General features: G+C 39.9%; 1 protein-coding gene across 1 annotated transcript; it reads left to right on the forward strand.

Annotated features, from left to right (window-relative positions):
- The first annotated feature begins 390 nt into the window (after positions 1 to 390).
- Positions 391 to 9,996, forward strand: timeless (timeless circadian regulator). Its single transcript, XM_022745319.1, has 29 exons — positions 391 to 513; positions 622 to 775; positions 1,005 to 1,119; positions 1,275 to 1,337; positions 1,454 to 1,555; positions 1,673 to 1,828; positions 1,912 to 2,045; positions 2,477 to 2,564; positions 2,677 to 2,853; positions 3,075 to 3,292; positions 3,379 to 3,482; positions 3,640 to 3,809; positions 3,903 to 4,028; positions 4,239 to 4,390; positions 4,735 to 4,832; positions 5,052 to 5,172; positions 5,280 to 5,481; positions 5,598 to 5,737; positions 5,888 to 5,967; positions 6,093 to 6,216; positions 6,639 to 6,721; positions 6,857 to 7,011; positions 7,195 to 7,423; positions 7,701 to 7,769; positions 7,909 to 8,027; positions 8,194 to 8,440; positions 8,976 to 9,027; positions 9,142 to 9,209; positions 9,428 to 9,996. Exons 1-29 carry the CDS (start codon positions 417 to 419, stop codon positions 9,550 to 9,552), a joined length of 3,768 nt encoding a protein of 1,255 aa, XP_022601040.1. The 5' UTR covers positions 391 to 416; the 3' UTR covers positions 9,553 to 9,996.
- Positions 9,997 to 14,508: the final 4,512 nt, after the last annotated feature.

The raw sequence follows: 14,508 nt of genomic DNA on the forward strand, positions 1-14,508 counted from the left end.
GACTACTATACACCAAACTCATTTAAAATACTCAAACTTAACAAAGTCAACAAACCTAAGCTGAACAGAACTGAGGATAAGTAACGAAAAGTTTGAGATTGCCTCTACTAGGTGTCAGTAAATGACGCGCCAGGGTAAGATGCTTTAACTGCTTACTTACATGTCTTGTTCACCATGTACATTCACTCCTATTAGAAAATATTAATTAGATTCTCCTTGAACAACACACAGAAAACTGAAGTTTGTAGTGCAGACAGTTTTTTTGTGATGCTCTCTTGACGTTCAGATGGAATAGCCTGCTCATCTTTGTCTGAGAAGTAATGTAGTGCCATAAATTTGTGTGTGTCCTTCTTACCATTTCCCTCTTTTTATATCCTAGTGTGTGGCAGATTAGCCTTCATGCTGGCTGATCGTGAATGGACTTACTCAGGATGAATTGTGAACTTCTCGCAACTTGCAGTGCTCTTGGCTATCTGGAGGGAGACACCTATCACAAGGAAATAGATTGTTTGGGTGAGTGGTTTTCAAGTGGTAAAAATGTTTAGATATAATGAATAAGTTATTTATGTTGTTTATTTATGCATTTGTATCTTTTAACTGTGTCCTGTCTCTGCATTGCAGAGAGTGTGAAAGACTTGATCAGGTATTTACGCCATGAAGATGACACCCGCGATGTCCGTCAGCAGCTGGGTGCAGGCCAGATTGTACAGAATGACCTTCTACCTATTATCATTCAACATGGAGAAGATAAAGGCTTATTTGATGCCTGCATCAGGTAAAAATCCTCATAATACAGTCGTATTGGCTGCATTATTGATACACCAATGCTAGTTTTGCAATACATTATTGTTACACTGGCAAGAAATATTGTTTTAGTAAATATATTGTCATTAGATTTACATAGAAATTTGCTATTTTTCTTTTTCATTTTTGTGTTGAAGTTGTAGAAGTTGGTAAATGACAAAAATGTTGCTCATATGACTCTGATATCTGCTTTTTCTCAGGCTCATGGTCAATCTCACCCAGCCTGCCATGCTCTGCTTTGGTAAGGTCCCTGATGACCCAGTGTTTAGACATCACTTTTTGCAAGTGACATCTCATTTACAAGCCTATAAAGAGGTATTGTCTCCTTTAATTGTAAAACCACAATTCATTTTACATGTTTTAATGTATGATAATGTTGGTACAGTGAACATTGTGGAGTTGGATTGTTTTTAGCATGAAAATGTTTTGAAATGAAATGATTATTTATCTGTGTGTCTTTTTATTTCCAGGCATTTGCCAGTGAAAAGGTGTTTGGCATTTTAAGTGAGACATTGTATAACCTTCTGCAACTGGTGAGTGTTTTACTGATAAAGATCTTTGCCTCCATCCTTACCTGTTTGTTAGATGATATCAGTAAAATGGTTTCTGTTCCTACCTATCTCTACCTACTTACCTTCATCTCTTTCAGGACTGGGAGCAGAGACAGGAGGAAGATAACCTGCTAATAGAGAGGATCCTGCTGCTGGTCAGGAATGTACTTCATGTACCTGCAGACCCCTGTGAAGAGAAGGTCTGACTTTGACATGAATGCCAATGTAAAATTTATTGTCAGAAAGACAAGCCCTTTCATTTATCTTTCATCTGAGATAGATGTTATTCCAATCTCTGTCTCTCCCTCTTACTGTAGAAAGTGGATGATGATGCCAGCATCCATGACAGGCTGCTGTGGGCCATTCACATGAGCGGTTTTGATGACCTGGTCAAGTTCCTGGCGTCGGCCCAGAGTGAGCAGCAGTGGAGTATGCACGTGTTGGAAATTATCTCCCTCATGTTCAGAGATCAGGTTAGATTGAATAATGTATTAGAGGCACACACTGAGATTGTCAGCTGTTTTCTGTGTTTGACCTCTTCTTCTTTTCCCTACAGACGCCAGAGGCTTTGGTGAGCGCTGGTCAGGCTCGTTCAGCAGAGGAGAAGCAAAGAGACTCTCAGGAGCTGGAGGCACTGAGGCAGAGGGAGCAGGCAGCGAAACGTTCTCGCACATTACAAAGAGGAACCAGGTGACTATACAAGCTGATATTCTTCAGTGTCAAGGTTACAAGATGGCACAGTGGATGTAAAAGATTGTTGTTCACCAGCGCTTTAAATGCTCAATTATTCTGCAAACCAGGGGTAATAGGTATGCCTACACGACCCAATCAGTCAGTGGGAAGGGAAGCTCTTACAGCACTCAAACCCAAATGACACCCTAGATCAGTAACATGAGTAATCCGCTGCATTTACTTGCACTCTTTTTTTGATATAGAACTCTTCCATGTTAGTTACAGAAATCTTATGTTTGTAATCCTTCTTTTACAGCATGGCAGGTGAAATACTCCTCAGTCATTATAAAGCTTGTTAGAAGTACTTGAGTGTGACAAATACCGGTAGACAGAAAAAAAAATATATGTGTATATTCTATTCTGTTTCACAGTTGATGTTTTTCTTTCAGGCACTCTCGCTTCGGAGGGTCGTATGTAGTTCAAGGTCTCAAGTCAATCGGAGACAACGATGTGATCTATCACAGAAATCTTCATAATGTAAGTAGTGCAACTCCAGTCATCTGTAATATGAACTTGATCTAACTTGATCTGATCATATGACCTTAAAAAAAAATTTTTTAATGCAAGTGTCACCTTTTTTTTTTTCTAGTTCAAAAATTACACTCATGACACAGGCAAAACAGTGAGACGTGTTCCCAAGAGGAACCGACAGGCCAAGGAATGTAAGGACAAACGCCGTTCAGCCTTAAATGTGCGACTCTTCCTGCGAGAGTTTTGTTTGGACTTCTTGGAGAACTGCTACAATCATCTCATGTACCTGGTCAAGGTAAGTCACTGTAATGTGGATTACTTATTGTATAGTAAATACTTTTTGTAGCAAATGGCACACAGCAATAACATGCTACTCACACACAAGCCTTGTTGGAGTTCTCGCATGATTTTAACTGTATACATGTTTGCCTGAAAGTCTTGGATAGATCTATTTCTAAATCTGTCTCTGACATTGTATCTGCTTTTTTTTGTACAATGTCGTTGTGTTGTCTACAGGAAAGTCTGATTCGAGAGCATACTCAGGAACATGATGAAAGCTATTACCTCTGGGCGCTCAGCTTTTTCATGGCCTTCAACCGTGGCAACGGTTTCCGTGCTGACTTAGTTTCTGAGACCATGTCCATCCGTGCTTTTCATTTCATTGAGCGCAACATCACCAACTACTACGAGATGATGCTTACTGACCGCAAAGAGGCAACGTCCTGGTCCCGCAGGTAAGAAGATCATTCAGAAGCAGGTTTTAAGAAAAATGTCAAGTCGATGAATTTGCCCCAGGCTGATGGCATTTGTTTTTCTCTAGGATGCACTTGGCTCTAAAGGCATATCAAGAGCTTCTGCTCACTGTGAATGAGATGGACCGCTCACAGGACGAAAGCATCCGACAGAGTTGTAACGTTATTAAAAGTAAGATGCTGGGAAGCTCTAGTTCAGATAGAGTGGTCTTAATGTTGTTTTAAAATGTGAAATATACTATACTCATAATAGTCAATTTAGATTCTTGTTCTACTTTATCTGAAATATCAGAACGGGTTTGTGTCATCTATTTATTGTCACCTTCTAGGCAACATATTCTACCTGATGGAATACAGGGAGATTTTCCTGACGTTGCTGCGGAAGTTTGACGAAACCAGGCAGCCTCACTCTTACCTCAAAGACTTGGTGGAGTCAACTCATCTCTTCTTGCGCATGTTAGAACGCTTCTGCAAAGGTCGCAAAAACTTGATGGTTCAGGTAAGCTTTTCTAATAAATTTGTAGTGCGTGTGTAAATGTTTGCCATTAGTACCTGCTCAAAATATTAACATCTAGCTCTGGTTATTCTGCAGAGGAAGAAGGTGAGACGGAAGAAGTCTCGAGGTGAAAAAAATCCACCATCTGTAGAAACTAGTCCCGAAGCCCTGGCGGAGACCTGGAAGATTGTGGAGGAAGAAATGAAGACTTCAGGGTTTCAGGTCAGTGTGAGAATCAACCTCAAGGGGGAGCAGAGAGCACGTATCAGATACTACTCAAGAGAATGTCATATCAAAGAGTTCTTCTAAATTTTGTTTAATAAGGACACTCATAAAGTATCCCAAAAACATATCAGTCCGACATTAATGAATTGATTGAAAAGGGTCAAATTTACCAACACTAAACGCCACTTGTCCGTCTTCTTTGTGCAGTTGTCAGAGTCTTTAACTGAAAGTATTGTGCCATTCGATGCCACATCTGAAACTCCTCTTGAGGAGCAGCGGACTGAGGCTATGGTGCGAGTGCAGGATGCCCTGCTGGCTCGACTGGGACCAGAAGCACTGGGACTGCTGCGTGCTGCCAGGTCAGTGAGACTCAACATTATTTTCACTATCAGTTAATCTTTATTTTTTTATTTATTTTTATTGATTTTGTTCTTGTATCATCTTGAGATGACTTGTTTTGTCCGACCAACACTCCAAACCATTCATTTGGTTTTAAAATAACACAAAACTCAAAAAGCAGGAAATCTTAACATTTGTGAAACTGGAACCAGGAAATATTGACCAACCATAACAACTGATCCATTTTCAGAATTGTTGCGGATTAATTCTCTCAGAGTGTCTAATTGATTATCAGTTTCTCCTGTAATCCCATCAGCCCCTGAAACTAAACACATGTCTACATCTTTCTTTTTGTTGTTCTCAGGGAGGTGTGGCCAGAGGGAGATGTGTTTGGTTCAGCTGATGTGGAACCTGAAGAGGAACTGGAACTCCTCAAGCAGATCCTGCACGCCAACCTGCCAAGTATGTTTTAAAAATTATCCTAGTGACCCTTTTCACTAGGACTGCATTCAGTGATTATTTTGAGTATTGATTAATCTGCCAGTTGTTTTCTGTCAGAATAGTTGGTGATTAATGTTCTTTTGATCAACTACTTGATTAATTGACTAATTGTTGTGGCTCTGCTATATATACTGTACCACTGCATATTTATGACATTGAAACCTTACATTTTAATTTCAGGGTCCTCTCCTCCTGAGCCTGTGGTTGAGGAGGATGATGATGGATTAGAGTTAGAAGAAGAAGAGTTGGAGTCTGTCCAGGTTTCTGAAACGGAGTTCAACTTCCTAGACTTTGTCAAGAGGTGAGGAAAACAATTATAGTAACCTTCAGTACATCCAGTCTGAAGGCAGTAGCCTCTTCCGCATCTTCAAACATTTTGTGACCTTTCCCTTTTCTTACCCCTCACAGGTTTGCCAGCCCCAATATTGTGCATCCCTACCTCCTCCTATTAAAAACATACTCAAAAAACACACCTCACACAAACCATTGTATCGCTCGAATGCTGCACCGCCTGGCTGTCGACCTCAAAATGGATGCCTTGCTTTTCCAGCTGTCAGTCTTCAACCTTTTCAACAAAATCCTGAGTGACCCCGCTGCAGCTGCTTACAGGGTACAGTAATAACACGAGAGAAAATAAAGGTTTAGTGTGGTCAAGCAAGCTTTTGGTGACATGAAGTCTACTGTAGATTAGACACAAGAGCTAACTTTTCATACTCTCCTTCACAGGAACTAGTGACGTTTGCCAAGTATGTGCTGAACCGTTTCTTTTCACTGGCAGCACAAAACAACAAGGCATATGTTGAACTGCTGTTCTGGAAAAATGTGGGAGCTGTACGTGAGATGACAGAGGGCTACAGCAAAGAAGGGTTGGTTTCTCTGTGTCTGTGTCTCTGTGTTAAATTTACCATTGTTATCAAGTTATAGGTAAAAGATGCATTTTAATAAACATGTATTACAAAGTAGCAAGTCTTTGGTTCTGTTGTTTTAAATATTGTCTCTCGTCAATAATATGTCAGAGAGGGAAAGAAACCAGCATGGACCGAAGAGGAGGAGGAGGAGTTGCGCAAGCTCTATGAGGAGCACCGCAATTCTGAAGGTTTAATTCCTTTTTGTTTGTTTTTTGCGCATCTTTTCTGTCTGTCGTGTTAAATTATATGCTCTAGTTGCGTACTATGTACTTGAGTAAATACTCTGTTACTGACTGTTGATTCTTATGCTTAGTGCCAGATATAGTGGAGACTTTGCTGCCATTACTAAGCAACAGCACCCGCACTCGGCGCCATGTAGTTACACAGCTGGTGCATATGGGTCTGGTGGACAACGCTAAGGAACTGAAGAAACAGAAGTACGTACTAATAGTAAATGTAGTATGTTTGTCACGTTCTTGGGAACGTGATATTTCAGTGAAGCCTTGAGGGAATCACTTGGAATCACAGATGTCTGGACTCAATGATGAGCTGATTAGATTTTGTTGGTCAAAGGTCACTGTGATCTCACAAGACACATTTTTGGCCATAACTCACAAATTTATACGCTAGTTATTACACAATTTAACACAAATGTCTGATAGGATAAAAAAAAATGAAGTGATGACATTTTATATCCAAATGGTCAAAGGTCAGCTTCACTGTGACATCATAATGTTCTGCAAAAACACTTCTGGCCAGTATTCAACGCTCTAACTCACGAAGGGCCAGTGGCATGCAACTGCAAGGCAGTAATTCTAGTGTTGTTGTTTTTTTTGTTTTGTTTTTTTGTTTTTCAAAGGAAAGGTACCGGGATTGTACTTTGGAAGGAGGAGCAAGAGCAGGAGCTGCAGATGCTGTTTGAGGAGTACAGAGATTCTGACGGTACCAGACTCATTTTGTAGTGCATGAGAAAATGTAGTGGCTGTTTCACTATGCCTCTGTCCTCAGTTTCAGGGATACTTCATGGTTTGTGTGGTGACTGTCTTTATTTGATGAAAAATAATTGTACTCTTACAGATGTGCTGGGTAATATCCTGAAGAAGCTCACAGCCAAGCGGTCCCGTGCACGTGTGGTGGACAAGTTGCTCAGCATGGGCATGGTGTCTGAGAGAAGAGAGCTTTATAAGAAGAGAAGTCGTAAGGCTCAAGGGAAGAGCGCTGGAAAAGGAATGGTAAAGTTACTGTAGATGTACAGCACATAAGTCTTTTTAAAATAGACTATATTATATATATTCTATATATACTATAGAATAGAAGGTGCTTTTGAATGTGATCAAAATATAATATTCCTATTTATAAAGAATATTGAAAGATGTGGTGTTTCTACATGAGCTGTAATATATTTTCTGCCACAGACTGAAGAAGAGTTCCTAGCAGGACTAACACAAGGTTCCCCAGATGATTCCATGGACAGAGATGATGAAGAGGATGGAGAGGATGAGTCCGAAGAGAGTGATGAAGAGGAAGACGAAGAGCACGAGAGGGAAGAATCGCAAAAAGGTGTAAGGAGGAGCCAAAGCATGAACTCCACAGTGGAGAGGAGAGCTGATGTTGGCACCATGGTGAATGCTCTGCAACAGGAAGGTGCGACAAAGGCCAAAATACTTGCTGTAGTTTTTAGTAGTTTCAGTTTTTACAGTTTGTGCTCTGTGTTTTCTCCTGCTCTCCACTATTATTTAAGTTAAAACTGGCAGAATGTAAAATATTTGATATGATGGATTACATTTATTTTTCAAGGTAATGCTATAGCCTTGCTGAATGCTAGAGTTTTATTTATTATTTTGTTATGAACTTTCTTAGACAGCAGGAATGAAATACAAGTTTCATGTTGTTGTTGTTGTTATTATATTATTTAAAACAGGCATGTCTGGACCCCTGTTGTGGCTGCAGAATTGTCTCAACAGAACGGCAAATGACCGTGAAGAAGATGGTAAGTGCTACTGTCTAAAACCCTCAATAGTATTCATAGCAAACTGCTTTGCACTCAGTTTTATTTCTTAATTGAAAGTTGTTTTAGTTCTTGCGGGAGTGATGTGAGTAAATGAAATCGTTGTGGTCCATTCCCACAGGTTTGTCCCAGCCTGTGCCACTGGTCCCCCTGACAGAGGCAAATGAAGACGCCATGGACAACAAGAGCTTCCAGAGGCTGTTACGCAAACTGGGGATGCGAGCACCTGCAAATGAACAGGTGTGTGTGTGGGTTTTTTTCCCCATGATATTTCCCTACCAAATCAGTCATTTCACGTCACTTCCTTTGATCTGCACTTTTTTTTCTCTAAGACAGTTTTGTTGTTTCAGTGTTTGATTGCAAAATAAACTTTAAATAAAGTTGTTGTTGACTGTTTGTTAATCAGGAGTCTTTCTGGAGAATCCCAGCAAAGATCAGCGCATCCCAACTCCGGAGTGCAGCTGCAGCTCTTAGTCCGAGAGAGGATGAACCTAAAGGTGGCGAGGAGCAAGACGGGCCCAGGAGTCCAACTGGAGAACCACAGGAGGAGGCGGAGGAGGAGGAGGGGGAGGTCTCAGGTGAACAGAGGGCTCAGGCTCTTAGAGCTCTGCTGCTCTCACGCAAGAGGAAACACCACGCCTCCGAGCATACAGGTATGTGTGGGAATTTCATGCTTGATGCTTTGCTGTATCAGTTGACACCAGTTAATTACAGCTTTCCCACATAGATAAGTGTTAAGTTGCATACTGCACATAAAACTTTCCTGAGACTACAGTCACATAGTTCTCACAGTCCGGTGTTGTTTTGGCTTGGAATTAAAAATGCAATTTTGATTGTAAATAATTGTTCACCCATGGTTAGCATTTCAAAATGCTGAACATTAAAAAGCAGCAACACACACCCACAAGGTTAAAAATGGAAAGTGTAAAATCACACATAGTAATAAGATTCCTCTGGTGTGTCAGTTTAAAAAATAGTTCAGCTGCCTTAGCAAGATGGGAAACCACTACAACATTGGCTAAAACCTGTGGGATATGTTCTTTTTAGGTGTTTGTAGAGCATTTAAGATGCAGCACCACAGCTTCACACCATTTGAAATCTGTTGTTAGATCTGCTGCTAAATTAAGGAATTAAGGACAGGTCATGGATTAAGATGATGTTTGTTTTTCTGTTTTGTTTTGTTTTAAGCTCCTGTGTCAGATTTCACCCCCGCTGAGGATACAGAAGGTACAGCTGGGAGGTGAGAAAAATCACCCTATGTTTTTGTTAAACAGTTAAGCCAAACCACAGCTGAGAAATGTCTATTTTTAACACTAAATCTCCTTAATTCGTAATCTATTTCTGCACACATCAGGTCCCAAGGTCCCAAGACTTCAGCTAAAAGAAGCAGAAGCAGAGTGTTGGACGATGATGAGGAGGATGGTATTGTACTCACATTGTTGGAAATCAATCTAGACACCAGTGTTTTAATATGTTTAAACTTTTAAAACTAAAGGTTCAAAGAGAGACAACGTTAAGTTGTTATTCCTTATATCACGCTAAATTTAACATCTGTGCCACAGCAGTGTGGGACCAGTAATGAGCCTCTGACAGCAGTGGAGTTTAATCATAACTGAACTGCAGTTATTGTCTATTTACAGAAGATGACTCCACCATTGCGATGGATATGGACGGTGATGCAGATTCAGACAGGGAGGATCCCTCTGCTCCTGTGAAGCGTAGACGGAAGATGGTCTTAATTGATGAAGAGGAAGATGAGGATTAGCGATGGCCTTTAATGGACTGTAAAAACTACGATCAGGGGAGACATAGAAGTCCCTCACTTATCTCTGAGGTGGACGCAGCTCTCTGGAGGGTCTGCAGTCCAGACAATGGAAATGCTATTAATGGAATACCAAACAGCCCAAAGGAATAGGCCCTTAGACCTGCCCCAATGTGTGCATAGATCCTATTAAACAATTTAATTTTGTTATCTCTTTGTAAGCAATTGATTGGTGCCTTTGTGAAGTTCTGGTAAATGAGTTCTGAGTGGTCTTCTCTTTTGTAAGTTCTTTTTCTCTATTGTCTGAGAAAGTTTTGTAACACAGGATTTCATTTATAACTCAACAATTTTATCTTAGATCTAAAAGTTGTTGAATGTGTACAAATACTTTTGTACTTGTTAGTCATTTCCACTTTTGACTTTGGATTTCACAGTAAAATACAGACCTAGTTAAAAATAATAAAAAAAAAAGAAAAAAAAAGCACTATTGTCAAAATAGTGGCTCACTGGGCGCTTTCGTTATCTCACTTTCTTTTGTCCTGCACTGCATCATTTTAAACACTAGAGGGCACTTGAATGTTGAATGGTCAGCTTAAATGATTACTGGAGCAATTAACTGGTATCTCTCATGTAGAATATCCCATTAGAGCTCTTGGATATGCTGTATACCACATTAAAATTGAGTTTTGAACAAAGCTTTTATCAGTGTTCCTCTGCAGTGAGTGAGGACAGGCTTGGGACGGATCACACCACAGTCTTACATTTGATGTGCACTACTGCAAAAATGACGTGAATAAATGTTTTTTTTTTGATGGAGCTTTCTTCAACACAGGGATCCTGTATCCTGTGTATGTCTGCAGTCGCTGCCTGTAGTTGTCCACGTTTTCCAGCTGTGTCGGCGGTGGTCTCTTGTCCTCACATCTGGACCACGTTAGTAACTTCCTGTCACAGCATCTGCTCTGCCCCCATCCCACAGAGCCAGAGGCAGACCTGACAGTCTTCAGATGATTGCTGTGAGTAAAGCATGTGTGCACAATGGTGTGTGGGTGCTGTTCACTATATAAACTATAGTGAACTTAATCAAAACTATATACTATATTAAAATGGTAATATAAACTTGAAAAATTTAATTCTGTAGCATTAAAGATTTCTACATATGTATGCGAAACTTGAGTAAAACTGAAAATGAAATTTCAATAATCTAATTTGCATTTTCACATACTAATGAAGTGTGGGTGTCCTATGACCATATGAAAATGGAAAAGCTGTCTGACATTTAGTTTTCAAAGTCGTACCCTGCTGTACATTGGACAATATTCAAATATGAATTCAAACTTGAAACTTAAATTACACTATAGCAACCTGATTTTCCATGAGGCTTGGATAGACTGTGTATTAAAAATACAGGGATGGAAGACTCAATTGTTTTGTAACCAGAAAATAAAAAGAAACGCCTGAGGGCTGTATTCCATACATGTGACTAACAGATGCATTATGCCAGTCATTGTGCAAAAGTAAATAGAAACCAGGCTTTCGTTAATGAAAAATGAAGACCTGATGTTTCATTTAAGAGCTAAAGAAAGTGACAGAAATCACCCTTGAGTGTTTGGACTGACATTTTCTTCGGCAGTTACATGCTTACACGCAAAACAACAGTTCAAACATAACGCTTAGGTTAAAACTTTTAGGTTTTTAGTTGAGAAGACAATCATTTAGTAGCTTTTCTGGAGTTTCCGATCTATCATATAACACATTTAAGATTAATCTGGACTTTTGAAACAGCAGTTAAAAAAGAAATCTTACCACAAGAAACTTGTCAATTGTTAGAAGGTTGAAGCAGGCCTCTTCAGTGATTCCCCTGTTGTAGGTTACCTTAGGGCACAGTCTAATTATTGGGTAAATTCTCAGGAAAATATATTTGTCTGTTCAGTTGTGTGGGCTGGAAAAATCCACCTGATTCATCTGTCACATGATAAATTTGACCATGAACTTGCCTGAGGTAGAACTGAACTTCATACTGCAACACAACAAGAGGAACATGTGGATATAAGGTAGTTGATCTGGGATTGTTTGAAATTTCTCTAAAGTTCAAGATGTTCTTTTGCCTTTGCTTCATTTCATTTTGTGTATTTGTGGATTACACTGAGGAGCTGTGATTCAGACTTTCGGGGGTTCACTGAAAAGGAGAGAACAGCATCTTTACTTAGCAGAACTTTTCCAGTTGAAGAATATGAAAAATGAGTCTGCCGCATGTCAACAATGACATCAGTTCTTCACCAGGACGAGCACAAGAAATTAAGAACGGTTCAGTTTCTCAGTTATTAAATCAACAGTTTATTTCCATCTCATCTGTATAGCCAAACACTTGTCTATTGCTAAATCTTCCTGGAAATGTGTTTTCATGATGTGCCAGTGAAATATCAAGTTAGCAGTACAAGGCACGACAAAGGAATAATTTACAATCTGTGCTCAGTGAGTCAAACCTGACTGAATAGATCGTAAAATGGTCTCCATATGTAAACTGTGAACTCCCTGATAGTGGTAAACACTGAGCACGTGGGTGTAGCTGTTGGAACGGTTACTGTTGTGGCCATACAGTCTACAGTCGTTATAAATAAATATGATCCTGTCCCTGGCACACCACACGCGGCCGCCTCCTCCTCCTCTGCGATACCCTGTGGAGGGGAATGAGGTGCTCCTACAGTCTCAGCACGCACAGCTGTAGCTCATTCCCTCTGAATGCACCAACACAATCCACAAGGTCCTGTGTCGCCAGTTGGTGCTCTCTGAACACAGCAAATTCCCAGTCCCCTTCAGTGTGTAACTGTACAAATGTAAAAAGGAGAAGAGAATGGGTTGGCCTGTGATTCAACTTGTCCACCTTCACATTCAGATTCTGGTCACTGTCTTTACATGTGAAGCTCATTACAGGCCTGGTGTAGACAGTTTTATATGTTAGTTTATGTCTTCACCATTTTGTAAAAACACCAGAATAAAGGGTTTGACTATTCTATTTAATGACTTTATTAATGGATAAAATATTTACTATTGCTTTATGGATCAGTTCCAAGTCATTAATTAGGACCACCTCTGGGTTGTCATGTAAAAATAGTCAAGGGTCGCAGGTTCCTCGTTTTCTTATAAGCCAACAGAAAAAGTTAGTAAGTTATTTCTAAATATAAATGGATTAATAATAATGACTTGGTTGTCTCTGTTTGTTTTTTGATATATGTGTATTGTACTGTATGTGTACCCAATACTCCCTAGAAAGCTGTTCTGTTGAGTGAATTATCCTGGAGAAATAAAGTAAACTGAATAGAAGTGGATCACTGTAAATTCAACAAACGTATTAATAAATGGCTTTTGGCTTAGAATAAATGGTTTTGGCTGCAGCACACAGAAGATAAGAAGTCATACAGTGTTTCAAGTGATTTACTTGTTGAACTAAAACATCTCCAAATACAAAAAAATGTCCAGCTGGAGGAGGCTAAATGCCAACCACAGGCAATCTGGCAGCCCAAAATATGTCCTTATTGGTTTAAGTGCTCTACAAAGCCTTAATAAATGTTTTGTTAATCAATAAAGCCATCAATTACAATTAACAAACCCTCTATAAAGGGTGCCTCATTAGAAAGGGGTGCTGTTAATGTTAACTAGCCTGTATACTGTGTTCTCGTATGTGATGATATTGGGGGGGAAATGTTTATGTAACTAATGTTACAAGGTTCTGTGTAACTGCACTGCTATCAGTTCATTATTATTTATTCTATGTCCAGCTGAGTGCAAAATAGTATCCCTCCTTTAATCCAATCAGTTTATTACCATTGCCAGATTAACCTGTTAGTGGGTCCCTGGGAAGAAAAAAAACTTACTGTGGGCTCCCACTGACCCCCCACCTGAATATGAATATTGCAGCCTCCAAGTTCCTATTAAGTCCTGTGCAACCAGGCCTCCTGTGCTGAAACAACACTTAACATGTCCTAGTTTGTAGTAATTTGATTAAACAGAACCGTATTTCAGAATATTGTAAGTACCATTCAGTTAATATTGACCCATCTTAGTTGATATTATGCTTTAGTGGTGCAATAATTTAACACATTTGTAACTAATCAAGCTGCCAAATCCAGTGGTGATAGATTAACCTTTGGCTTTTGGGGGACTTGGACAGTTGCCCATTTTCCCCAGTTGGAAATCCAGCCTTGATCTTATGATGTAATAATACTTCCTTAAACAAGGTTTTCTGTGACTTTAATGTCTTAACACTCAGAAAAAAGAAGAAGAAATTTCATGAAATAAACTTAACAACAAATGGGCTAGATTTTGACACAGGGTTTCTCTACTAAACCAGGGCCACAGGACGGAGGAGCTGTGAGAGCTCATATTCTACTTCATTGTACTCAATAAATAATGTAGAAAGAAACTATATATGAAGTAGACCTGGGGCTTTTGGGGGCCCCAGCCAGTTGTGCACTTTGCCCAGTGTACAAGGCAGCCTTGTTAAATAGAAGAGCTCAGGTAAAGCTAAACTAGTTCATCAGAGCTGGGGGCCTCATCTGTTGCTTTGCCCCCCTCACCCCTCCCCTCCCCTCCCTCCCTCCCTCCCGGCAGTTTTCCAACGGACCAACTGACGACGCTGGATGGAGGTTGAGAGGGGACTGCCTCGGAGCACCGGGGAAAGAGAGAGATCTCACGCTCACATTTTGATTAAACAGAACCGTATTTCAGAATATTGTAAGTACCAATAGTTAATATTGACCCATCTTAGTTGATATTATGCTTTAGTGGTGCAATAATTTAACACATTTGTAACTAATCAAGCTGCCAAATCCAGTGGTGATAGATTAACCTTTGGCTTTTGGGGGACTTGGACAGTTGCCCATTTCCCCAGTTGGAAATCCAGCCTTGATCTTTATGATGTAATAATACTTCTTAAACAAGGTTTTCTGTGACTTTAATGTC

This window comes from Seriola dumerili, unplaced genomic scaffold, assembly GCF_002260705.1.
Source record: "Seriola dumerili isolate Sdu_G_001 unplaced genomic scaffold, Sdu_1.0 BDQW01000088.1, whole genome shotgun sequence".
In the NCBI taxonomy this organism is placed as follows: domain Eukaryota; kingdom Metazoa; phylum Chordata; class Actinopteri; order Carangiformes; family Carangidae; genus Seriola; species Seriola dumerili.